General features: G+C 39.6%; 1 protein-coding gene across 5 annotated transcripts in view; it reads left to right on the top strand.

The window, feature by feature from the left end:
- LOC145435789 (receptor-type tyrosine-protein phosphatase delta-like) overlaps positions 1-24,809 on the top strand; it is a 75,716-nt gene that overhangs the window by 41,254 nt on the left and 9,653 nt on the right. For 3 of the 5 annotated variants that reach the window (XM_080313058.1, XM_080313059.1, XM_080313061.1), the window contains 27 exons: positions 787-897; positions 2,779-2,904; positions 3,557-3,738; positions 4,403-4,566; positions 5,522-5,637; positions 6,119-6,265; positions 6,376-6,528; positions 7,078-7,235; positions 7,442-7,595; positions 8,612-8,947; positions 10,270-10,481; positions 12,258-12,305; positions 13,718-13,835; positions 14,749-14,863; positions 14,935-15,077; positions 15,767-16,073; positions 16,945-17,142; positions 18,153-18,289; positions 18,798-18,939; positions 18,998-19,124; positions 19,769-19,930; positions 20,843-20,997; positions 22,563-22,675; positions 23,224-23,321; positions 23,387-23,559; positions 23,733-23,859; positions 24,411-24,530. In XM_080313058.1, coding sequence (XP_080169184.1) covers positions 787-897; positions 2,779-2,904; positions 3,557-3,738; positions 4,403-4,566; positions 5,522-5,637; positions 6,119-6,265; positions 6,376-6,528; positions 7,078-7,235; positions 7,442-7,595; positions 8,612-8,947; positions 10,270-10,481; positions 12,258-12,305; positions 13,718-13,835; positions 14,749-14,863; positions 14,935-15,077; positions 15,767-16,073; positions 16,945-17,142; positions 18,153-18,289; positions 18,798-18,939; positions 18,998-19,124; positions 19,769-19,930; positions 20,843-20,997; positions 22,563-22,675; positions 23,224-23,321; positions 23,387-23,559; positions 23,733-23,859; positions 24,411-24,530 — 4,142 coding nt within the window. The remainder of the gene's footprint in view (positions 1-786; positions 898-2,778; positions 2,905-3,556; positions 3,739-4,402; positions 4,567-5,521; positions 5,638-6,118; positions 6,266-6,375; positions 6,529-7,077; positions 7,236-7,441; positions 7,596-8,611; positions 8,948-10,269; positions 10,482-12,257; positions 12,306-13,717; positions 13,836-14,748; positions 14,864-14,934; positions 15,078-15,766; positions 16,074-16,944; positions 17,143-18,152; positions 18,290-18,797; positions 18,940-18,997; positions 19,125-19,768; positions 19,931-20,842; positions 20,998-22,562; positions 22,676-23,223; positions 23,322-23,386; positions 23,560-23,732; positions 23,860-24,410; positions 24,531-24,809) is intronic. The other 2 variants (XM_080313062.1, XM_080313060.1) reach the window with 2 other exon arrangements.

Genomic DNA, 24,809 nt, shown 5'->3' with positions numbered 1-24,809 from the left:
TCATTTTAGGAATTTGACAAAAATGACTCTGACTCGAGTCAAGTCGAGCATGGCCATGAGTGGAGTCACCAAAAAATCGCGACTCGAGTCATTATAACCCTGGCAAAGATACCACACATGGCAAAGATACCACATAACTTCCGTAATCATCTCACTGTTGAGTGTTGATGCTACGAGATGAATCACTCCTAACAACGGTGGAATTTAGGATTAGTCTTAGGTTAATTCCACACACTGCGTATGAACAATTTAAATGAATCCATTCATAGACGCAACTTTACCACTACGAGACTAATATAATTAATCACATAGCAAAGACTAAAAAGATCCTTTAGATTTGATACCTACAGCCCCTGCAGGATGACCGGTGTAACCGTCTTTAATCTCTATATAGAGATACGTGTCTACTTAGAAGCGTTCGCGTTGGTGGCACGCATGTACGATAAATGCTGCCGAACTCTACGTCTCCGATAGTATAGCATGTATCGCGGAATCAGCATGTTTCCGTTCCCATGAAATGCGTGAATACTGCCGCGGAAAAGGTTATTATTTTTCCTGTAGCAGACCCGCGCCGTGCCTGCTTCTCGTATGGTGCCAGACATTGTCACGCTTTGGGGATTAGGTAACGAAGCGGTTCATTGCCAACGAATTTTCCCATGAAACCAACTCGCTCCCCCACCGGGATGAAAGAGCATGTTGTGGAAAATGCCAAACTACTGATTAGGATAATATGATATCTTGCACAGTGATCCGATTTCGAAATAAATATCTTCGCCCCCGTTGAAGGTACCTTGCAAATTCGAAAGACGAGCAACAGCGACATGGCGAAGTATCACTGTGCGGCGGAGAACTCCATTGGAACCGCCATCTCAAAGCCTGCTATGCTATATGTGAAAAGTATGTTTGATATTTACGTATTGTACTACCTGTACTATCTGTGGTCTAGGATTGAACAAGCAAAGGTTTAGCGTAAGTTGCCTCTGGTTAGATAACGATAGTCATCTACGCGTAGTCTAACTTTTACCACCAGTTAAGGCTGACTGTATGCATTACTGAATTATGTAATGCATATTACGAAGTAAGTGGTCAGGCGCGCTTATATAGTAGTTATATAAATTTTTAATTCCAGCTGTGGGAATGATTGATTGTTTTTACTTCATTCCGACATTCTCGTTAGTGTGGATTATCCCCATTTACAAAACAACTCGGTATTTCCACTGTACGTTTTACACGTTTCAAACGAGAGACAAATACAGAAAAACGCCCAAGAATGATTCCGTTCTCCCTTATTTTGCTGCTATTATGAGACAACAATTGGTTTTTCGCTTATCCAATAGGATAGTTCCATTCTTAGCTGCGACCTGTGATAACGTCGACTTGTGTGGAAATTATATATTCTAATTCAATCAAGTGCGTAATTGCACCTTGATCAATGACGATGCTAATTCTAATCTTCTTTTCTCGGCACATTTATTACTTTGAACCTGCAACAGGTAGAGCACGTAAAGGTATTATCGAATTTCCATACACACATATATGCATTTTACGTGTCGAACCAATGAAGGTTTCCTTTGTATGTTTGGTCGTTAACGAAAAAGGAAAGCGTTGGCATCCTTCGAAGTATTTCGAGGCTTCTGCGTCTTCCTATTTTCCTTAACGCTATTGATTCTATCAAATTCGTGAATTCCATTGTCCGTGAAATCGCATTTCATCCTTGAAATGCGTCTCAAGATCACAAGATGAGCTTCTTCTTACATAAGAACTGTACCTTGGTATTATACGGCCTTGAGACCAAATCGAGACGAGCAATGCAGGAATCTTACTCTCCAGTCAGAACCCTGGTATCTTGACTCCAAAACGCCTGCAAAATGAACACGGCAGAAGTAGGCAAAAAATCGTATCATCATGACCATGTCGATTTAATATGTAGGTAAGCCATACCACCACGTATCATCTCTGGCTACACCCATATACGCTCTCATGCTCAATTCTGTGGGATAACACATTTGGAGCGATTTTTGATAACAAAATACCACTCACCGATATTATCATGGCCAGGTTAAAGCATATTTCTCAAAGGATAGGATAGGTTCTCTTGACTTGTTATGACGGACTTACTTGACTGACAATGTTAACTTATGTATCATAAAACTATTGAGATACATTATTATGATATTGTAGTCCTTTTAACTCCAACAACCTGCCAAAAGTAACAAGATTTATGGAATTAAGATGATTTAATATCGCTGTGGCAGGGAGTGTTACTGGTACATACGGACCTGTTGTATCGAATCTTTTCATGAGGTATTTCGGTGTTGTTTCAACTGGCTAATGGCTTCTTGAGCAGAGTAGTCAGTATCGGTGTCGTAACACCAGTTGGCGAAAATGTTTTGATTTTTTGTCCATCTGAATATGATTGTTTGTGTTCTCAACAGCCTTATGGGAATTATGGTATTGTATGGGAACCGTTGTGGGTTTTACTATTGTTTACTTATTTTTACCGCGGACGAGGCATCAATCATGATTACAGTTCTCATTTGGGAGTGGCTTCCGAAAATGGTGGTATGTAGTACATGACATGTAGGACTATCATGTTTTGAATGAAAGTAACTTTGTCCTACAAAGGAACTCGAATTTCACAAGCTGTGCTTGAAAATTGTGCTGCGTACTACCTAACTATAGCCTACCTGGGACATATTTGATGGCCACTAGCTAGATGTATAACAAAATGAAAATGTTGCATTGTTTCCGTTAACACGGCACATTTGCGTGTTGAAGGGCGGGTATTTCCGAGCAAATTTTCGATCGCACCTTACAAGCAATATGACGTCGTGAAAGGGGAGAATTTGAACATTACCTGCGTGGCAGTCGGCGGGCCGATGCCGAGTGTTACTTGGCAGAAGGGTGAGTGAAGATGTCGTTTTTTCTATGCTTTGTATAGGTGACTGGAAAATTGTCCTCTTACACTCCATGGCTTAATTTAATCACTGGCAAGTAACTATTACCAATTAATCCGGGATCACTACGTTCGTCTTCTTGTGATGTGATAAATCATGAAAGAATTGGGTGTTTAGTTTTCAGATATTTTTGATACAGTATGCGATTCAACATAAGATGAAATTACTGAAATAATTTCAGTCGAGGTAGTCGAATATTCTCGTCCTTGGATGAACGTTATGCTTTTGAAAGCTATACCAATTTCCTTTTGGTATATATAATGCAAGTCTTGATGTCTGGACTAGACTCTATCACCCAATTAATTATTAAAAACAATGGAAATGATGCATGCTAACTATGGATATTCGACAAGAATGATGTTATTACTTTGGCTTTCAGAGACTCTTGGAGAGACTGTTGAATGTTGATATAGGTAGCTATTGAACAAGGTTCCTTGATTAAGAAAAACAAGTATATAGCATATCTACACTGCCGTACCTAAATAGTATTCAATTGAGATTCAAATGCATTGCAATCGACCTCTTCTGGGCTTCATGCCATAGATTTAGTCGTAAATGATTGGACATTGGTCGAATTGCAATATTTTCTTTCTCCACAGAGAATGGACCTTCTGCCGACCCTGAAATACTCCTTCCAAAACCTGGAGAACCTCCCGTTTCCGGAAGATTAGTTCTGCCCTTAGTCAACGTCCAGAAGTCTGCCAATTACACTTGTGTGGCTGTTTCGGAAGTCAATAGGATCCATTTCACCACTCACGTGCGAGTTAGAGCTCTGCCGTCGGTAAGTTGTGTTAAGGTGGTGCCTGGTAAACTGGTTAATTTGTAAAGTATATTTTCGTCGCTCAAATTTCCACGATTTTGCAGTAATCTCACGTGGATAGTGAAATCCATGTACTGTAAAACCAAGGCATCTACTCATTGAGCAGTGTATATGAAAAAGTCTTTCTTCAGTATGGCGAAAATGCTTGGCTGTACAGGTTTTTCTAAGAATCTAGGTAGAAAATGCAGGGTTTAATAGTATTCAAGTTTGTAGTTTCATAAGATAGAAGTTTTCGAGGGATCGCAAGCCTTGGCTTTGGCCTACATTCGAATGCTGGTACTTTTGAAATTGCAGGGTGCATCTTCAAGACTAACGCAAAAGAAACCACTAATAGGTGGAATTTTGAATGTATATTCAATTCACGCGATACTGGAGCTATTTCCACCATTCGTTATCACAATTTCACGCATAAAATTGATGCAAACATCTCCAGACTACTTTCTAATTTACAATATGCAAAGTGTAAAAAGTATGTGGTTTAGCCCAAAAACGTGAAGTAGAACTGGAAGTAACTTGGAGTAATTAGTGGAATCAGTCAAAACCTAGTTAAGTAACTCATGATCACCATGACGTACATCTGCGTGTTGTAATTTTGCTAACACAATATATATTCTACGATTTGCAGGCTCCTGGTTCCTTGTCGCTACTGGAATCACCCTCAAGCTCGTCAGCGGCACTTTCTTGGGCGCCAGCTGAGGACGAAACGCCGTCCAGTTACGTTCTGTATTACAGGGAAGCAGAGAAGACGGACGATCCGTATTTTATTGTACCGGATATAGGGTCCAACACGTGAGTAATACTTCTAGGAGGCCACAGATTGTATGAAGGGTGTTTGGTTAATCCTTGTTATGCACAAACTTATTATTGCCCAAGTAAATGCATTAGTAATCAAGATGTAAATCCGTCAGGGCTGACGTACAGCGGATAAACATCAACAATAGCATGACATCACAAACTGTACAAAAGGACGTAACAGCGTCCAAGGTCCGAAATTTGCAGCAAGCAGCTACAAAATAGGCATTTTCTTGCTCCTAGCCGCACTGATGTCTATATCCCAGGGTTGTAATGACTCGAGTCCGGCTCAAGTGGTGATTTTCTGATTGCTCGACTTGAATCGAGTCATTTATCAGAATACGGAAATGACTCGACTCGACTTGAGTTATAAGAAGTAGGTTAAACAAGACTTTAACTAGAAACTGAGCAGTCAACGCAATGACTTGGACTCGCACTCCAGTCCTAATACCATAACTCGGACTCGACCATCTGCTCGCTGACTTAGACTTGGAATTGACTCGGTAATGAATTGAAAATAACTTGACTCGAGTCAAAACTACAAAAGTCAGATTGACTTGTGACTCGGAGCCTTGTGACTTGGTTACAACCCTGCTATATACCTGCATAAATAGGAATATATTGACATTTTGTAGGACAGATGTCCATAACGAATTACAGCAAAGGGGGTTGCAAATTGAAGAGAATAGAATATGGTGATATACGTGTGTACAGATGGATAAATTATCCTAGCTTCTACCATTTAACCGTTTGATTAGTGATTCCTTAAAATTCAAAGGCAGTTCCGGAAGTAATTCCTCAGCACTGCTACCATTTGAAATTGCCTTTATAGCTTAACTTGCAACCATAAAGCACAGCGTTAATATGTTTTAGAAGGCTCTTCATGCCAACCTTTTCAATTCGCGATATGGAGCTCTCAATGTGTTTGCTAATTGATTTCTGTCGTCTTCAGATATACTCTGCTTGGTCTGAAGCCGTTTACTTTGTACGAAGTGTCAGTGTCTGGTATAAACGATTTGGGCGAAGGCTGTAAAAGCGAACCGGCAAACTTCCGTACCGCGGGGAAAAGTAAGTAATAATGCGTTAAGCAAAATGTTCCCGTCTGCCATCTAGTGGCGATAAAATTCAACAGCGTTGACCGCGATGGTATTTTGCAATGTCGGAAAGACATTCCGGTTAACTATTCATTTGCTACTGCTCAGTCCACTTTGACTACCTCTGCTCGCGAGTCGCGATCAACATAAAATGACTAATATCCCCGAAAATGGATGTAGTTTTTGCAATTATCTCGACCTTTTTCAGTCCATTTACCAGCGATCAGATTTAGCTTAATGTCCTCATTCTTTGATCCTACAATATGGGAGGCGGCAAATATATATCTTGTCAGATAACGGGGTGATGATTCGTAAAAGGTGGGGAACCAATGGTTTACAATATGCCAACTGCAGGCCACTTCCATGATTGCGTGCTGTTATATGTAAAAATTGAGATGATGGGGTATCTCGATTGATATAATGAATATAATATATTTAAACTTACTCTGATTTAGTACCCACAAGTGCACCACGCAACATCAAAGCCTTTCTGGAGAATTCTCGCTCGATCATGGTCGTCTGGCAACCACCGATTGAGGCGAATGGATTTATTACGCGGTACAAGATATACTACACCAGTGTTCCGTCTCTGAATAAAAGTGGTGAGTGGGCCTATATCTAATTTCATTTGGGTGAATTTGTTGTTGGAGTCTGTACACTGTCCAGGCCTATGTGCCGCCGTGTCGGTACTGTAACCTATTGTTATTTTCAGAGTGGAACCACAAAGAAGCCGAGGGCCAGTCCAGAGCGTTGGTGATCAGAGAATTGACAGAGCATGTCAGATACACATTGACTGTCACGTCGATCAATGAGTTCGGCGAAGGGCCTGGGTCGGATCCCATAACTGTTAAGACAACCACCGGAGGTGAGTGTGTTGCTAGGTAATAAGTCTAGGACTGGAGTGCTCAAATTAGTCTGTGGTATTATTTGTGTAGAAATAGTACTGCGTAATACTATCAAAGTATAGATGTAGGATTGAAGGATGTGAAATGTGGTTTGAGACCGCAAATACCCCCTTATCCATGGAAAATTGAGATAAAATAACACAAAATGAAATAAAACGAGTAATTAATGCTCTAGTGATACCAAAACAAGATGTTTCAAGACTAGATTATTCGGTAACTCAGGGAGGGTGAATTTGGACCAGTGGCACTCCTTGGAACGATACACAGTCAAATTCAGTTTCACTCGATGAAATTCGCAATTAGAATTGTTGTATCCAGATAGGATATTCCATTTACGGCATACCTTGTCTGAAAGCAAGCCACAATTAATGACAAGCCTTATGAGGATACAGTGTAAGAAGAAATGCTACATTAGCGACTTGTCTTCGTTGGGCTTAAAAGCCAAAATTATATTGCTTCATGTGTTTCAAGATTTCAATATGAACTCTGATGATACCATTGCCTTACAGTTCCGCCGCAGCCTGGTAATTTCCAAGGTGTTTCCGACGACCCATATCAAATAGCGTTGAACTGGACTGCGCCGGATTGGGGCAGCCAACCCGACGAGAACGACCCGGCTATTTTGAGCTACCTGCTTGTCTACAACTGCTCCGAGTCAGGGTGCCCGGTAAGCATCAAAACTTTGCTGATTTGTGTTGGAAAAAGAACTCAGTTTTGTTCAACTCTGGAATCTCTCTCTCTGCAGTAAGAATCGGCTCATATATTTTATGAGAATATTCGCACAGTTGTAATTGTTGAAGTGTAAATCATGCAATTTATGTAACTGGAAACTGATATATTTTGCGGCTTAAATAATCTGTTGATGTCATGCAGGGAAATCCTGTGGAAGTGACTATCGAGCCGGTAACTGCGACTACACTGAAAGGTTTGATGTCGGACACCGTGTACGAAATAAAACTAGCTGGCCGGACTAGCAATGGTTTGGGAGCGTTCACTCCTACTCTGCGGATCAAGACTCGTCAAACTGGTGAGATTTACTGGTTGAATTATATCAAAACCATGAAAGCCACGATACTATGATATGTATGGAGATACATAGAGAAAGCCAAAATTGTGTAGTACATTTGTAAGCTCTCCTATGTTAACGGAAAGCTACCTTGTTTATGTCAATGCACTTGAACTTATATATGATAACACTCATGATCATATGTATCTTTGTGTGTGTCTTGATGTTTGTAACCTTCATCTCTGTGTTTGTTTGTGGTATAAGAAATGTAAGAATAGGAATACAAATTTGTGTCAGTCCAGATATGTGGTAAATGGGGAGAATCTAAGATTAGAATATGAAACCCAATCCATTATTTCAATGACGTAGTAACTCCATGTTGTAAAGACCAATAGGTATAAGAAAATCCTAGTACAGGCGCAATTGCAGTGAGTAAATTGTTTGCTTTATCTTCACGTGTTTTCCCACCTACCTAATGGATTTTAGTCATGAGTTCTAAATGCTTATAAAATTTCGACTAACCCGTCCAAGTGTCCAATCAGTCCAGTATTTGGCATATTAGCAAACCAAGTACTATACTACTACACTAAGTTGTAGTTAACCGATCAAGTAACAAGCGTGTTCACTGGTTGGCTTAATGACTACTGTATTTGCACCTGACATTCAAATATTAGAAAAAAAATATATATACTTCACTTCATCAAGAAACACAATCATTGCCCCTTCATCATTCTTTATTGCTCGTATAAAATATACTTGCACTTTATATTCATGAGCTAAGATGATTGATGTAACACATTTATGATAGCATCATTGAATCATTTAACCTTATAGGAGTTTTTATAGTCACGAATTCTACAGATTTAATTTCATAGTCCGTAAATTGTGCAGTCTGCAGAGGGTAGATAGTTATGTGTAATTCAGACTGTTCTTACTACACGCAATGCTACCTGTTTTCAATGTAACTCATCATATATTGTTTGTTCTTTTTCATGTTATGTTGCATGCTCCGTTGAACGTCGAATCTCCGTCAACAGAACCCTCTGCCCCGCCACAAGATGTACGTGGTCGAACCCTCGATTCCAAGCGTATCGCGGTGTCCTGGTCCGAGCCCCCTCCCGGCACCCACAACGGAATCCTCAGATTCTACATGGTCTATTATTCGATTGTGTACCCTGTCAAGGAGCCCACTCTGACTCATGTTTTGCAAGAAGAGCCCAGCCATAAGGCGGTCCGTGTTGGTCCCGACACCACAGCCGCTGTCATAGACCAGCTAACCCCCTACACCCGATACTCAATCCGTGTCTGCGCATCGAACACGATCGGAGAAGGCCCCTGCAGTGCGTCAGTTGAAGTTTTAACTGATGAAGCAAGTATGTGGATTACTGTGTCATATTGCGTTACTAAAGCTCGGTGTGTACGGCATGGGAATCCATATTTGAGGAGCTAGTCACTGTTAGGTGTTGTCAAACACTTTGTCTTTTTGAGACGTTTTAACTCTGTATGGAATATCGTCTGATTATTCCGAAAGTTGTACACAAATTACAATATGCAATCTTGGCCACAGCATACTGGGAACACATGAAATAAGTTATGATGTGGGATCAGTGGGATATGCTTCTGATTACAGTGCTCTATTCCTGTCTTCAGATGTAGGGTTATAACCAAGTCATAAGCTTACTTTTATAGTTTTGACTCTAGTCAAGTCGAGTCATTTTCAATTCGCCGCTTAGTCAAGTCCCAGTATAAGTCTTGAAACAAAGGTTCGTGTCCAAGTCATAATGTTCACTGTTGATAATCGAGAAGGAGTCAGGTTCGACTCACTTTTTGAAACTTTTGGGTGAAATCGATGGCCTCACATTCGGAATAAATCTTTTCCTGACCCTTAATATGTTTATTAGGGTTGTTCAAAAATCACTTTTTTGGCCCGAATCTGGCGATTCACTGATTATATTGTTAGGTTGCCTAAAAAATGCCGCACGCCAAATTTCGACCGATTCCAACCAGCACAAGCCGACGCAGAGCCAATTAAGATGTTTAAATTTATTATTAAAAATGAAAAAATAAAATTTCAAATTTTACCGTCAACTCCATAAAGTTGTTAAGTTTCTTAAAAGAACAATGCATAACAATTTTTGCTGAATTCCAACCGATATAAGCGAAGTTATTGCAAATGAAAGCTTTAAAATTGCAAAAAACAGCATTGCCGGGTGGGAAAACCTAGAATTATTAATGAAAAACTGAAATAACTCTGCTTCTACAGGTTAAAATTGCATCAATTTTTCTCTGCGTCGTTTTTGTAGACAACTCTAACAATTTCGTGAGGTTTGCATTAAAATTTGAAAAAAATATTTCTTTGTATCATAAATAATAACTTTTTAATGGCTTTGTGTCGGCTTCTTCTGGTAGTAATTGAGCCAAATTTGTCGTGCAGCAGCGCAGCGTTTTTTTAGGCGACCTAACAATTTAATAAGTGAATCCCCGGGATCTGGAAAAAAAGTTATTTTTGAACAGGGTCTATTATAGTCTCGAGTCAGTCGTGCGCCATGACTCGAGTACAAATCAAGTGGATCATACACAGTCCAGTAGAGTCATTTCCTGTTTTTTAAGAAAATAATTTGAATCCGACTCTGGTCGAGTCATGACTCAAGCTATTACAGCCCTTGTTCAAACGGTCCTTGAACTTTTCGCTAAGGACCTTCCGGACCGCCAAGGCACGTAATCGCGACAGCCGAAAACTCCACCACGATTATGGTGAAATGGTCGCCGCCTGGCACGAAACAACGTAATGGTAAAATAGTCAGCTACCAGCTCACGTACGGGCCCTGCGACAGAACTGGAAAAGCCATTGGGGACATAGAAATTGCGGCTGTCAGCGCTGACCCGACGCGCGCGGACATTGAAAACGTGAGTGTGTAGATAAACAATATGTATGATAACCTATTCTCATTGTGTTCATCAGTATCTTGCTAGCGTTATCACTGAATTGTATGTCTTCTCACAAATCGCATATGTGCAATATCATGTCTCATGGGAGCCTGTGATTATGCAAGCCTACAGTTGATTCGGTCTACATTGATTTGTATCTATGTACGCAATCAAAATGATCCAACCTATCTTAAATTTTAAGGGTGAAAAAGAGTTGAGATTGCATTCCTCAACACTATTGATTCGTTGAAATGATTGTTCGATTTCAGAGGTGAACGCAATTTCATACCAGTGTTTTATACTGGTTTTGGGGTTTAATTCCTGCTGAGAGATTATGGCGAAGGCGATGTTACTACACCAAAGTTCATTGCACATATGTGACAGGGCTGTCTAGACTTTCATTTCTGGCATTATATGAACACATGACGTGTTACTGCTTGCATTATATGAACACATGACGTGTTGCTGCTTTTTATTGGTTTCAAATTAGGCCTAAAAACTTTTTAACGGGAGATAAAGTATTTTTCAATTTGTTCAGGGATTTGAGTGGGTTACTCCATACTGATTCAAAAGGCGTGCAAAGTGCAATGTTTTACTCGTTTAAAAATCGAAAAGACGACATTTCCTGCACGAAATGCAATAATCCGCATATTCAACGGTGTTCTAAATGTATTCCAAACCTACATAGCAGGGGTTCTTGAACAGGGCTCTGCGATATAGTTATAGAGGATCCATGAATTGGCAATACATCATGAAGAAACTACAAAACCACGTTACCTGTGGGTACGACGCCGAGACTATTACCTTGTCTAGTCATTAGTTGTCTTATTTTAGGCATGGAAGAGCCTGAATAGAGTGCAGGTTCTTGTGATGACTAGGGCTGGGCAAAATCGAGTACCTGAGTGATTCGATTCTGAATCACGTAAAATGCTTCGAGTCGAGTCGAGTATTCGAGTATCGCTCATTATGACGTCATAGCAGAATGTAATATGTCAACTATCAAATGAGCACCTTTCATATGCAACCACAGAAAATATAATGCCGGTTATCCATCACATAAAAGATAATTTTTTCGACCATACCGATTTCATTGCACTTGGTTACCATGTTGTGGGATGATCATGACTTCGGAAATGTGTTATTTTCACTTACGCGCGTAGCTTTGTACTATATGTTTCGTACGTTGTGATACGGCCAGTTTAGGTTTCAGGGCTTCCACAGTGGAAAATAGTATCGAAACTATAATTCTCGTCGATAAATTACCCTTCAGTGGAGAGGAGCGTGTAATTTCATTACTCGAAAAAATCGTCTTTTACTACTCGACTCGAATCATTAAAATTAATACTCGATTCCGAATCGAGTACTCGAATCATTGTGCCCAGCCCTAGTGATGACCTCGTAGTCATCTGTTTCTGAAATTATTTGGGTACGCTAAATCGCCCACATTACCCAACTCTAAGGGGTCCTCGATCACAAAGTTAAAGAACCCCCGCTGTACCATATTGCACTATCCTGCGTTTTTTACTGTCGCTTGGTCGGCAACAGGCTGTACTCAAATTGACTTTAACTGTAGTCCTTGAATCTGTGAGACCTCAAGTGCTCAATGATTCCAATCCTGCTATAGCAAGCAGTTATATCACAATCTCATTAGTGTTTACAATAAAAACCTATGTTTACAAAAATTCGTCTGGATACAATATAATATGATAACTGATTTTTGTTATTACTCTTAACGCCAACCGTGCTTTTGAACAGTGTAAACAGGCACACAGACATGGAGACAAAAATGAGTGTCGCAAGCGGGTAAGCGACGATGCATGAACGCCCTTAACTGAACGTACGAATGCACCGTAATCCTCTGCAAGAATCTGTACACTCTTGCCCTGCTTTCCATAACTTGTAAAACGTTTCCTGGCAATTGCGGATACTAGCATACAATCTCTATACTGTAACTTCTCATTCATATCTCAAGTATGCCGTAGTTTATCGTATTGGATATCTGGTTATTAATTTTGGTGCTACTGGTATTGGCCATGCTAAAGATGCCTGTGTTGGGAAGGCATTCTGTGGATAATCCCAAAGTCTGTGTTTAGGCTATTTTCTTTCGGTATGTAGATGAATCACTTTGTAGTGAGGTAGTCATACAATTCGTGCACCCATGGATTAATTTTATGAATAGCACAGTGCCTTTTCTTTGAAGGTGTTAAATTCAAACAATGTCAACTACTCGAAAATATGTGAATACACCCTTGTAGCTATACCTCAGCTGGTGGCCCTATTCTCTGTTGTAAACCGGAGGTTTCCAATGTTACATTTTTCTCATGCCGTTGTTCAAACTACCTAGCTCATTCTGGTGGTGTTATGATTAGATCTCAATTGTTATTGCATCTTAGCCTATGACTGAAACTTCTGGAATGACTGGACTGGACTATTTGACTAGGTTGTTGACTGGAATGTTGGCTATTTGAAAGGTTGACAAAACCCAAAATTTGATGAACTATGCACATTTTCAGCAATGCAATAAAACCTTCCAGTGGGTCTAGAGAGGATTAGACATTCTATGTTGCAATACTGCAAATTTTTCATTTATTACGTATTGGAAATCCCTGGTTAACACACTACACCAGACAACAAAGCCTTCGCATATACTAATGTTACTCAAATGTGCTTGTAAAGTCTAATTTGTAATTAGCTTTACCGGTGGCGAATCCTACCTACTAAAGGAATAATATTGACAACAATAACCTGCTTGATCGATTTGAATAATATGTTTATCGCCTTTTCTTGCCTGTTCGAATTACTCTTGTGCATATTCTATCCTGCTAACGTATTTATCTGTAGCCTATGTACTTCGAACAGCAATTTACGTCACATTTACATGCTGTATGCTGAGTATGCATCATTGAAATTTCAACTTTCCTTACATATGTAATTATTTCTTTGAGAATCATCTAGCAGTTGCTTTGGATGTGGTGCTCGCCACCCTAGACAGAAGACATCAGATATTTGAAGTACCACGTTTTATAGACATTCAGAAAACTGTTGATATTTCCAGTTTTTGTGCTTTACGGCAATCTATACGCGTGATACAGTTTAAAGTAATTCTGTTTGTAACACGAAAAACTCAACATTTTGAGATATAAAAGTCTTTAGAATGGGTTTTTCATTATTTTCGCCTACTATAGTAGGCTCACGATTATCCTCTTTGAATTCAGAGGCACCAACTTTCCAATCTACAAGTTGATACGTACTATTCCATTCAAATTGCTGCTGCGACTAGTAAAGGCGCTGGAGAATACAGTGATGCAGCCGTTATAAAAACTCGTGGTCCAGGTGAGACAATGACGCGGTAGAGAAGTCTTTGCTATTACTAACAACTACTTCTACTATTCCTACTCCTCTTCTACGGTGGCCTTTATTGTGAATTTCATCAGGATTGCTTACTTTAAGTGCTCACATTTTCATTTGAATGTGAAATTTGGAGAAAAGCTGTTGGTCAATTAGTTTGGTCATTAACATTTATAATCATGCATAATTGTTAAGTACAGCTTCTTTCCTAGGTACTCGAGTATTTTCTCCTTTCACTACCCACCCATAGTTTTTGGCTACTCTACCTTTACAGGTTTTTTAATACAAATTACAAACTCTCTATCATTCAAATTTATTCAAGTCCAAAGTACGCTCTGAATAATTGTGCTTATTAGATAAATCCCGCAGTATGGCTGTTCAAAAATAACTTCGTTTCCAAATCTCGCTTGCTAGGCGATTATTTCGTCTGGTTGCCGTAAAAAAACGATGCACACCAACTTTGAACCTCTTCCAACCGGTAGAAGCGAAGTTATTTCAGTTTTTTGTTGATAGTTCTGGGATTATCCACCATAAATGCTATAATTTCAAATCCGAAATTTAAAGCTGCAATAACTTCACTTCTACCGGTTGGATTTGAGTCAAATTTGTTTTGCATCATTTTTATAGACAAAGTATCAATTTCATTGGTTAGTGAGATTTAGAAAATAAAGTATATTTTGAACAGCGTTACCTCACAGACACAAAACACAGCCTCGAAATATGAATATACACCGTGGTCACGCAACATAAATAAATGTTGTCCCTTCTCTCAACTATAATGGTCAAGCTTGTCGCCCCGATTTCGTCTTGGTTTCACTCTACCGATGTGTAAATCATATACTATCATGACTCATAATGGCGCAGGGATTTCATTCATTTTCTATTTCTACTTTCTCAGCCCCGTCAAAGCCAGCAATGTCGATAACAACCATTAACAACAATAAGATTAAGGTATCCTGGGAGCCTCCGGTATCTACCAACGGCCCGTTGCTTAATTTCATTCTCACATACGGGTAAGACATTCAACATTATCTGGGACACATTATGGAGACAAGCGAGGTCATGCCAAATTGTATTTGCGCAGAAAGAAACAGAGCCAAGGGGCTACCGATTCGACTTGGAAAACTCTGAAATTTTCAGCGCGGGATACGCAAAGGTTTTACATACCTCCTGACGTATATCCTGGTTGGACTTATGAATTTCGTCTCGCCGCTGAGAACTCGGAAGGTACAGAGCTTCTTTGACGAGTGTTTCAATACAACCATTAACTATCCCTAAACATACAGCTAACTTTAACCCTAACCTGTTCTCGCCCCAAACTGTGAAATAAGCTATCCAAACCTCCCAATGTTTACAAGGGTTGTAATGACGCAACTCGAGTCACGATTTTCTGATGACTCGACTAGACTCGAGTCAGTATGTGCATTGACTCGACTTGGACTCGAGTCATTTCGCATGACTCGAACCAAGTCATACGACTCGAGACTCAGACGGCCAAGACCGACATATCATTGTAATTTCGAAGAATAGTAAAGTAACGACACTATTGGGAATTCGTCTATTGGTACTGGTACTTGAAAATGCGACCAGAAACTGCTAAAAGTGTGGAAAATTAGTATATTATAAATGCGAACCATTCGAATCGATATCACCAGAGTTATAAAAAGTGGGTTTAACAAGACTCTAACTGGAAACTGAGCAGTCAACACAATGACTTGGACTCGAGTCATAATACCATGACTCAGACTCGACATCTGCTCACTGACTTGGAATCGGACTTGACGCGGTAGTGAATTGAAAATGACTCGATTTGACTCGAGTCAAAACTATAAAATCAAGATTGACTTGCAATTTTGTCTGGACACCATTTTATTTGATGCATCTCATTTTTAAATTTCCCCCATTCATATTTTCAGGAATCGGACTCCAAGATATCACGTCTTACAGCATCGGCGCTGCATTGCCGTCGGTCGCCCCTCGAAATCTGACTGTAACACAGGCGCCAACCAAGCTAGGTTCTCCTTTAAATGACGAGGTGCCGAGTGCTTTCCTCGTGTCTTGGAACGCGTTGCCGACGCAGCACAGCAACGGCCTGGTGATTGGGTACGTGCTGTACGCGAAGAAATCTCCGTCCCTGGTGAACGAGGCCGAGCCGGAGGAGATTGAGATTAATTCGGGGAAGCAAACTTCGTATCTGTACGACAACCTGAAAGTCGGCGACCAGTAAGTTGGAATCGATGTTACTCTGATGTCACTAAGACCGGGTTTGAGGTTCTATCAGGGTATTCAGGATTACATTTGAAGTTGATATTGTGAATATCTCGTATTCCTTTACGAAAGTAATCAACTAGCTCATGTTGTTGTTCATTGTTATAAGCACTGTGCTCTATAACATAAATTTAACAATTAATAGTAATATTATTAACAAAATTTAAAGTAAGCGATTTACCAACACAAAATTAAGTATCCGAATGACTCTGAATCCATTATTAAGCTGTGACTCAAGTGGAGTATTCGAGTAACATCCATTATAGATAATAAGAATGAATAACAAATTTAACTTTTGCGGATTTTACATAACCAGAATAAAAGCATATCCAGTTGGAATTACCATAATTAAAATTAAGTTATTATGTCGCTACACAAGAAGGTCTTTTTTATTAGCTTGCGTTACCTCATGATACAAGTTTTTTACACTGTAATAAAGCCAATCTCGGTTTCAGAACATAGACTGTGGGAAGAAATTGTCATAATGATAATTCTCCTAAGAATATTGCTTTGTCAGGTTTCTTACATTGTAATAAAGCCAGTTTTGAGTTCCAGAGATTCTACGATGGCGAGAAGGTGTCCAAATGAATATTCCTCATTGAAATCATTCTTCTCAGGTTTTCAAACTCTAAAGAACAGACTTACACTATTACAATCGCATCTCGGATTCTGATACTCGAATCATTGTGTCCAGCCTTAGTGCCTTCATTTAGTATGGGTAGCATTCTGAATATTGTATTCTTGAAGTGACTGGATGTTACACTGACAAATGAAAATTGCTGACCTTGCTTACCCCCTAGTAAATTTTATCAATCCTCTTATAAAGGTACGGATTCGAAATCGCTGCCGTCAACTCAGCGGGGGCCGGCCCCAAATCTCCGATGGTGATCACGACTGTCCATCGGAAGGAAGTCGAAAACCTACGGAATTTCAAAATTGATGAGATTACTTCGTCAACGGTTTGGCTGTCGTGGGAACTGCCGTACGCTTACAACGGCGATGTACAATACCGCATATGGTATTGGTAAGTGCCGCTTTATCCGTGCATGAATACTGAATAGTCTGCTTTTCAGTTAAAGCAATGTTTCTGATCAAGCAGTGTAATCATATTTGCCGCAGATGTTGAGTACCATGCATAGTTTGTAGTTATAATATTATATCTTTTTACATCGACCACATATTTGCATTATTTACACTTCTACACCGACAGTTCTTCAAGCCAGTGTATTTATTTCATGTAGATAGCATTTCTGGTCTGACTTGCAACATTTCCCTTGGTAAACTCTTCACAGTCAGAGAGATAGAGATAGGGTATTCTTTTTTGCCTGCACCATCGAGATGCCTTTGACGACGGGCATGCGGTACAGCTTTTATTGTAAGGTCATCTAGTCAGCTCCCCCGGATTTTTCTCTTCCATGCTATCCTTGATTGCTGAGCGCCTAGCAGGATAACCGCGGACACCAGTTTTAGAGTCTTTGGTCCGACCCGGCCGGGGATAGAATCCGCGACCTATTGATCGAGAAGAACGCATAACCATTACGCTATCTCGCTCGGTCAGCTGAAAGTTATTGCTCCTGTATCATGATCGTTGATTACGGCATAATCTTGCGCAAATTTCCCTTGCATCATAGCCATCCCGCATTGATATACCTGGAATGTTTTAAAAGTTGAAGCAGACAAATATAATGCCCTCACTATTCTTGAGCAACTTTATGCAGCAATTTACATGGCTGCTTTTCGAACTTGTCGTTTTGTGCTTGATATAGTTTTGATCCTTTAGCAATATCGCTGTTTCTGCATGTACTTTGGTACGAATATACAGTTTGCACCACCTCTTAATTTTGTACAGATAAATATACGTATTGATAATAACATATTTAATCTCTATTATGTTTCCATGGATATATTTGAGAATGATATACCTATTTCATGTGACTTTTAAATCTGAATTTCGTGGAATACAGAGATGGCATAAGCTTGCTTTGTGAAATTGTATGTCTACTCCGCCTTTATTGTTATGCGTTTCTCTCTTAGCCCGCTGCCAAATAACTCGGAAAAGCGTTCTATGGCTATCCCTGACCCCACTGTTATGGGAATGGTGATAAGTGGACTGACGCCTGACACCAGCTATAACTTCACTGTCAATCCGAGAATGCAGTTGTATGAAACAGGTATTTTGAAGTATAGATATATGCATGGTTTCGCTTGTAGCCTATGAGAGGAATTTGCCATATGGACTACGTGAATGGCCCCTGTGTCACGGGAACGAAATGTAGTTTCAAAGATACCGCCTATTTATAGTGTAATTAGTCATTTTGCGTTAGCTGCTAAGATAATCTTTCAATTTCGAAAATATCCATCGTTGATAAACAGCTGAAAGTATGTGACCCGTATGAAAGTGTGAAAATGTACTTTTTGAAATTATAGGTACTTGACTAGTTTTTATACTTTCAATTTCTACTTCCAATGAAGTAGTCGTGAGATGACTTAGAAATCTCTATTTTTACTTGTAATTCAGTAGTATTTTCCTGTATTACTTTCACTTTAGCTTGAGCAGCAGTTTTGAGCATTTTGACCACCTCTGGATCAAATCTATTGTAAATATAGACATGCTGTTATCACAACGTAAATGAATGAAATATTTGTTGACTTTAAACTGTATACAATTGTTATGTTCAGCTCCAAAGCAGCCTGCATTCGCCAAGGGTAGAACAATCAGCGACAGGATGTTCCCTCGCGACCCACGTCAGTTAGTAACCCACACCAACGGTACTGCGGGAATCGTACTGGAGCGACCTGCCTTTTCTCAAGATATCGAATTGTAAGTCCCGATCGCGGTTTTGTGAAGTTACACTATTCGATATGTTCCCATCTTGTAGCTACCAGCTTGTTATCGTGCCGATTGTCAACGCGAGATTCGACAGCATTCCCAAACCGGATGAGATCAGCACCGAGATGTTACTGCGAAATTCTGTCGCTATGAGGAAAAGACGCAGACGTCGACAGGTGGGATTTCAATATTTTCAGTTTTTTTTCAATTTTTAATTTCATAATATTTTTCATACTGTTTCATTTCGTCATTTAATAATCCATCATATCTCAGTGGTTGGAGTTCTAGCTGGTCATTAGGGCTGTTCAAAAATAACTTATTAAACTCTTGTGGTAGAAAATTTTGAATTTATTTAATAAAAAAAATATAAATTTGTTTCAAATTTCAATGACTGCCCCGTGAAATTGTTAGGTTGTTTGAAAAAATGCTGCACAAGAAATTTGGCTCAATTCCAACCAGTAGAAGTGAAGTTATTGATGGAGTACAAAGTTTTAGAGATAGTAAATATAGTATTTACATTGATAAATGCTTTGATTATTTGTTATAGATCTACCCACCGTAAATATTTGAGATCCTAAATTTTGAACATCCATAACCTCGTTTCTACTGGTTGGAATTGTGCCATACTTCTTGTGCATCGTTTTTTCAGACGTTTTGTATGCTAAAATTGACTGCCTCAATGTATAAGAGGAAGGCGAATTGACTGCCAAATTGCCAAACACGCTGCTATACACGTAAATGCGCCCTAACATTATTGCATAAATCATAAGGAATGTACTTGACCCTGTATCTTAAATCTGAAAATATTTTGAATTTTCAGGTGGATTCCGGGCTTAGGCCATATATCACAGCGGAATTCAAGAGTTTGCGGGTCAGGGAATTCCTCATCGGCGACGGGAAGAACGTCGGCGGGTACATCAACAAGAAATTGCAAAGCGGCGTGTCCTACCGAGCGTTCTTACGGGCACGAATGAACGGGCCGGTGAGTTATTTGTCATGTCATATTTAGGAGTATTCAACTTTCCTTAAGATATTAATTACGTTACTTTTGTTCTTGTCATCTCGCCCAAATGAGTTGCCATTAGGCATGGTAATTCGTAAAAAGCGTTTCGGTTTACCGTCATCAATTTCTTCAAAATCGAATCATTGGAAAGTCAAATCTGCATCTTAACCAGTCTACAGAGCAAATTAAAGATATTGGAAAACAGTGAGAAATATGTTTCAATTGAAGGGTCAGGGTTGAAGCCAAGTCACAAGGTTCGGAGAATCGGAGTCACAAGTCAATCTCACTTTCATAGTTTTCACTCGAGTCAAGTTGAGTCATTTTCAATTCAACACTTAGTCAAGTCCAAGTCCAGGTCAGCTAGTAGAGGGTCGAGTCTGAGTCATAGTGTTTTGACTCGAGTCCAAGTCATTATGTTTACTGTTCAGTTTTCAGTTCAACCTATTTTCTCAACTCTGCTCGAGTGATATAGAATGGCTCGCAAGTTGCATTCATAATACAGTAATTTTCCTCAGTCTTAACAGTTTCCGTCACTATTTTCCAAGTATCAGAACTGATAGAAGAAACACCAATAATGCGGCAACTTTACTATTCTTCGAAGTTGCAAGAAAATGTCTGTCTTGGCCGACCTAGTCTCGAGTCTTGCACAACGACTCGAGTATTAGTCGAGTCAATGCAAAACTCTACTCGAGTCGATTCATTTCACTCACTTGAAAAAATGACTCGAGTCATTAAAACCTTGTGAATGGTGACATGATAGTTACACTGCTGTAATAAACCTATACGACATCATGATGCCGTACACTTGAAGAGTGTGAGGCAAAAGAATGGCTCCTCTGTAGACTCAGTTGTTATCTTTTTGTATGCCTTACGTCAAACTCCTTGTCGTAGATCTTGAGCTACGCTACGACCGGCTACTCGGAACCATTCTCGATTCCGAAAATAGAAGCGCAGACGTCGTGGTTGGATCAGCTGTGGATTATCGGCCCGATAGCGGGCGGTGTTTTGATCATCCTCATTGTTGTAATCTTCCTGCTTTTGAAAAGGTGAGTTTTCAGTACCACGACTTGCATCTTGTTGGGTAGAGTGTAGAGTGGAATGATCAACATCGTAGACTTGACTATAATGCTGCTAAAGCCCATTTGAGTGTCCAGGGCGAATTGTGACCGCCATTATACTCAGTAATAGTCAAAGTATTCGCTGATACTATTGGGGAAATAGATGTAATGAAGTTCGACACCGCTTGAGTATAGAGGTTGAAGCAATAAATTAAAGGTTGGAATGGTATTTGAGTAAAAATCTTCAGAAGTAGTCCAAGAGTTGTTTTGAGTTTGTAGTACAAGCGTAAACAACCAAATTGATAAAAAATACTACCGTTTAGTAAACAAAATTATCTTATTTAGGTATCATTCATGCTATTGTGTATTATGATAACTGTAATACACCCTGTGATTCATGATCATTGCTACATTGGTCGGGTACAATGTGGTACATCAAAATCTAACTTGCTGTATTTGTGTTGGGTCGGTATGGTCCTTTTAGGTAAATGAAGGTATTTGGATACTGACCATTGGTTATTCCTTGATTTATTCGACTGAGATTGGAGCAATAAAACTGGTTTGACATTGAAAACTGTGAACGCACTAATAGAGGTACCATATCAATGAAAGTGCTGCAATTCGTGTCTATTGCAGAACTTCTAAAGTGTAAAGATACTAATTTACCTTTATTAAGACCGTTGAAGTAGTCATAGAAGAAGTCTAAAACCAGAAATGGTCACTTAACATAATTAGAGGCATTCTGAGTAATTTAACTTCTATGGATACTGTATTTGCAATGTAAAGTTATTGTTTCCATTTTCTTCACAGTAAAACAAGGTATGAATCAATGTCACCGAGTCAACGGTTGTCATGTTGCTTTGTTGCATGTCACGTAATTGCTCACCAGCATAGATTCGAACGTTGTTGTGAGACTACTATTTGTCATTGTACGCAATTTTTATTCAGTTGTATGATTCATGTAGCTATACCTTCGTCCTCCATTTAACCTCTGTTGGATTGGATGTCAATGCATGACTTTTTCAAATGTGACCTTGACAGAAGAAGACACATGTAAATCTTGCATCTGTACAACAACGTACCGTGTTTTTGTGTACAGTCAATCAGCTTAATTCATAACAAATTCATCCTTCAGTTATGGATTAAGGTTACTATTTTTATATAAACATTCTATTTGTCTTCCATTTTTGTTTGTTTATTTTCATCATCCATCTCCCCATATTCCTACGATTCCACCATGCATGAGTAGCTGTTAAATATGCCCCCATACCTTCACTTTCATATCGTACAACGCAGAGGTCACTCATTTCCAGCATGATGGATTGCAGTTACGATTCAACCGTTTGTTTTAGTACTTGTTACTTTGGTGTGGCCTGATCTAAGATGCGTCATGGCTTCACAAATTTTCCGTGAATAAGTTGATTGCTAATTTCGTGTTGATACAAATCGAATCTTGAATTGTCAGCGACTGCTTTTCCCCTTTGACTATAGGCTATGATTGAGATTCAGCACAGTTTGAGATGGCATTAGTGACATTGCTTCTGTATTTGCAGGAAAAAATCCAAAGGACCCCATCCGGTGAAATACACAGCCCCAGTCAGTGCAAAAGTCACCTCGTCGCTTGTCGATCCAGTCGAGATGAGAAGATTGAATTGCCAATCTCCAGGTAATGTATTAGCTACGTCACGCAGTGCTGTACTCGAAATGATTCCCAAACTGTTGTTATTGTAATATTCTATCCGTTAGGCCTTGGCTAGAGTTTAGTTTCGTTCGCGTACATATAGTAGTGGTAGTTCTTACAAACGCCCGTGCACTGCGTGCTGTGCAGTCATACTCAGCTAGTATACAAATTGTTTTGTAATACTTGAGCGACAGTAGAAGTGATTTGGAGTGATTTTATGACAACTGAAACCATGGAGAATGATGTCACATTTTTCAGGGTTATCCAAGCAGGTGCCTACTTGTACAACATAGTAAATTGGTTATGATTTCAGCCAGCTTCCACTTCTACTTGACAGTGTTGTAGGCAAAATTGCAGGCCTACAGTACTTGATTTTTAACTCAATTGGTTATCGTTACTTCCAATTGAGTACCAAACATGATTAGTGTGACCATCTCTGGTATCATCCAATTTAAAGCAGTGGTCTTGTACCTCCATTGACAGTACACAACTATTTCTTTCTATGAATGTTTGTTTTCCATTCTGTTATCTAGGAATGATCAATCATCCACCGATTCCTATTGCCGATTTCGAATCGCACATAGAACGGCTTAAAGCGAACGACAATCTGAAATTTTCTCAAGAATACGACGTGAGTATAGTAAAATGTTGACTGGTTATAGCATTTGCTTGATCGTTGCGCTTTCTTGTCGTCAGTCTATAGATCCGGGCCAGCCGTTTACATGGGACCACTCTAACATGGAGATCAACAAACCCAAGAATAGATACGCTAACGTTATAGCTTACGACCACTCGAGGGTGATACTTTCGCCTATAGACGGAGTGCCTGGATCGGACTATATCAACGCTAACTACCATAGCGGATACAGGTATGCATAATAAAGGTTTTGGTTCTAGTAACGTGTTTAAAGTGAGGTCAAAATCATTGTTCCTTCCTCTTGGACTATTTGAAAACTAGGTTTTACAAATGGGGGGAATTGGCTTTTGTAAAGGAATATTGCATATATGAGTGTGTATGATAAAAAATACACTTTGTTTTCAGGCGGCAGAATGCGTACATCGCGACGCAAGGGCCCACCGTCGATACATCTAGTGATTTCTGGAGGATGGTCTGGGAACAACGAACGTCGACTATTGTCATGATGACGAAATGCGAGGAAAGAGGAAAGGTATGTAAAAGCATTTTCTGTTTCTCGTGTAGGTTAAGGAGAGTGAGATGCATGGGGTGCAAAGATATCGCAAATTTTTGAAAATCTTGAAAAATATTTGTGCATAAAATTTCGAAAGTCGCCCGTTTCTCTGTAGATATTACTAATTTCCTGTGTCATGTCCTCGCTCTGTGTTACATGGCTTGATTCCTGGATAATATTCTGTATATTTGGGGTGTAAAGCGGCATTACAGCTCTTTTTTATCAGGATCTGTGGACTCCCTTTCAGAAAACAGGAATATAAGAGAGGACAAAACATTTGTTACAGTCCCTAGTTTCATTTGTCTCGTGTACCAATACATTCTAGCTTGCTGGAAGTTAAATTAGCTGTAGTCATTGCAAACGAAGTGTGTATGTTCATTTCACACTATACATCTAATATAGTCGTATTAAGCTTGAATTATTCATTCATATCTAACGCCTAGACATGGAATTCTAGATACTACTTTTAATATGTCCTTTGAACAAGAATCTGACAATATGCATAGGTTTATAAACTTCACTTTGTACAGGTGAAGTGCGACCAGTATTGGCCTGTAAGCGGCACTGAGACTTACGGCATCATGCAAGTCAGCTTGCTTGACGAGATAGAACTGGCCACGTACTGCATCAGAAGCTTCGCCCTCTTCAAGGTTAGTTAGAGTGTTTCGTTACTATTTGATATTTTCCGGGCAAAGTTTTGGGATGATACTCCCAACCACTGTAGCGTAGTGCCGTATACCATTTGTTCGGGGTTATGACGATACATCTGGCCCCAGTCTAGGTTTTCGTGGGCCCGTTACAAACCTGAGTTTTTTGGCTTATCATCAAAAATTGACTCTCAAACCTACTGCAGTGATTTCTGTTGTCCGCAAAGCTCATTTAGACCTAATGCTCTGTCCAATATTTGGAGTTAACGTTGAAGAGGCAGT

The sequence above is a fragment of the Botryllus schlosseri genome, chromosome 3 (genome assembly GCF_051294905.1).
Source record: "Botryllus schlosseri isolate E-star chromosome 3, Bs_hap1, whole genome shotgun sequence".
Lineage (NCBI taxonomy): Eukaryota > Metazoa > Chordata > Ascidiacea > Stolidobranchia > Styelidae > Botryllus > Botryllus schlosseri.
This window is presented reverse-complemented; position numbering and strand designations above follow the sequence as displayed.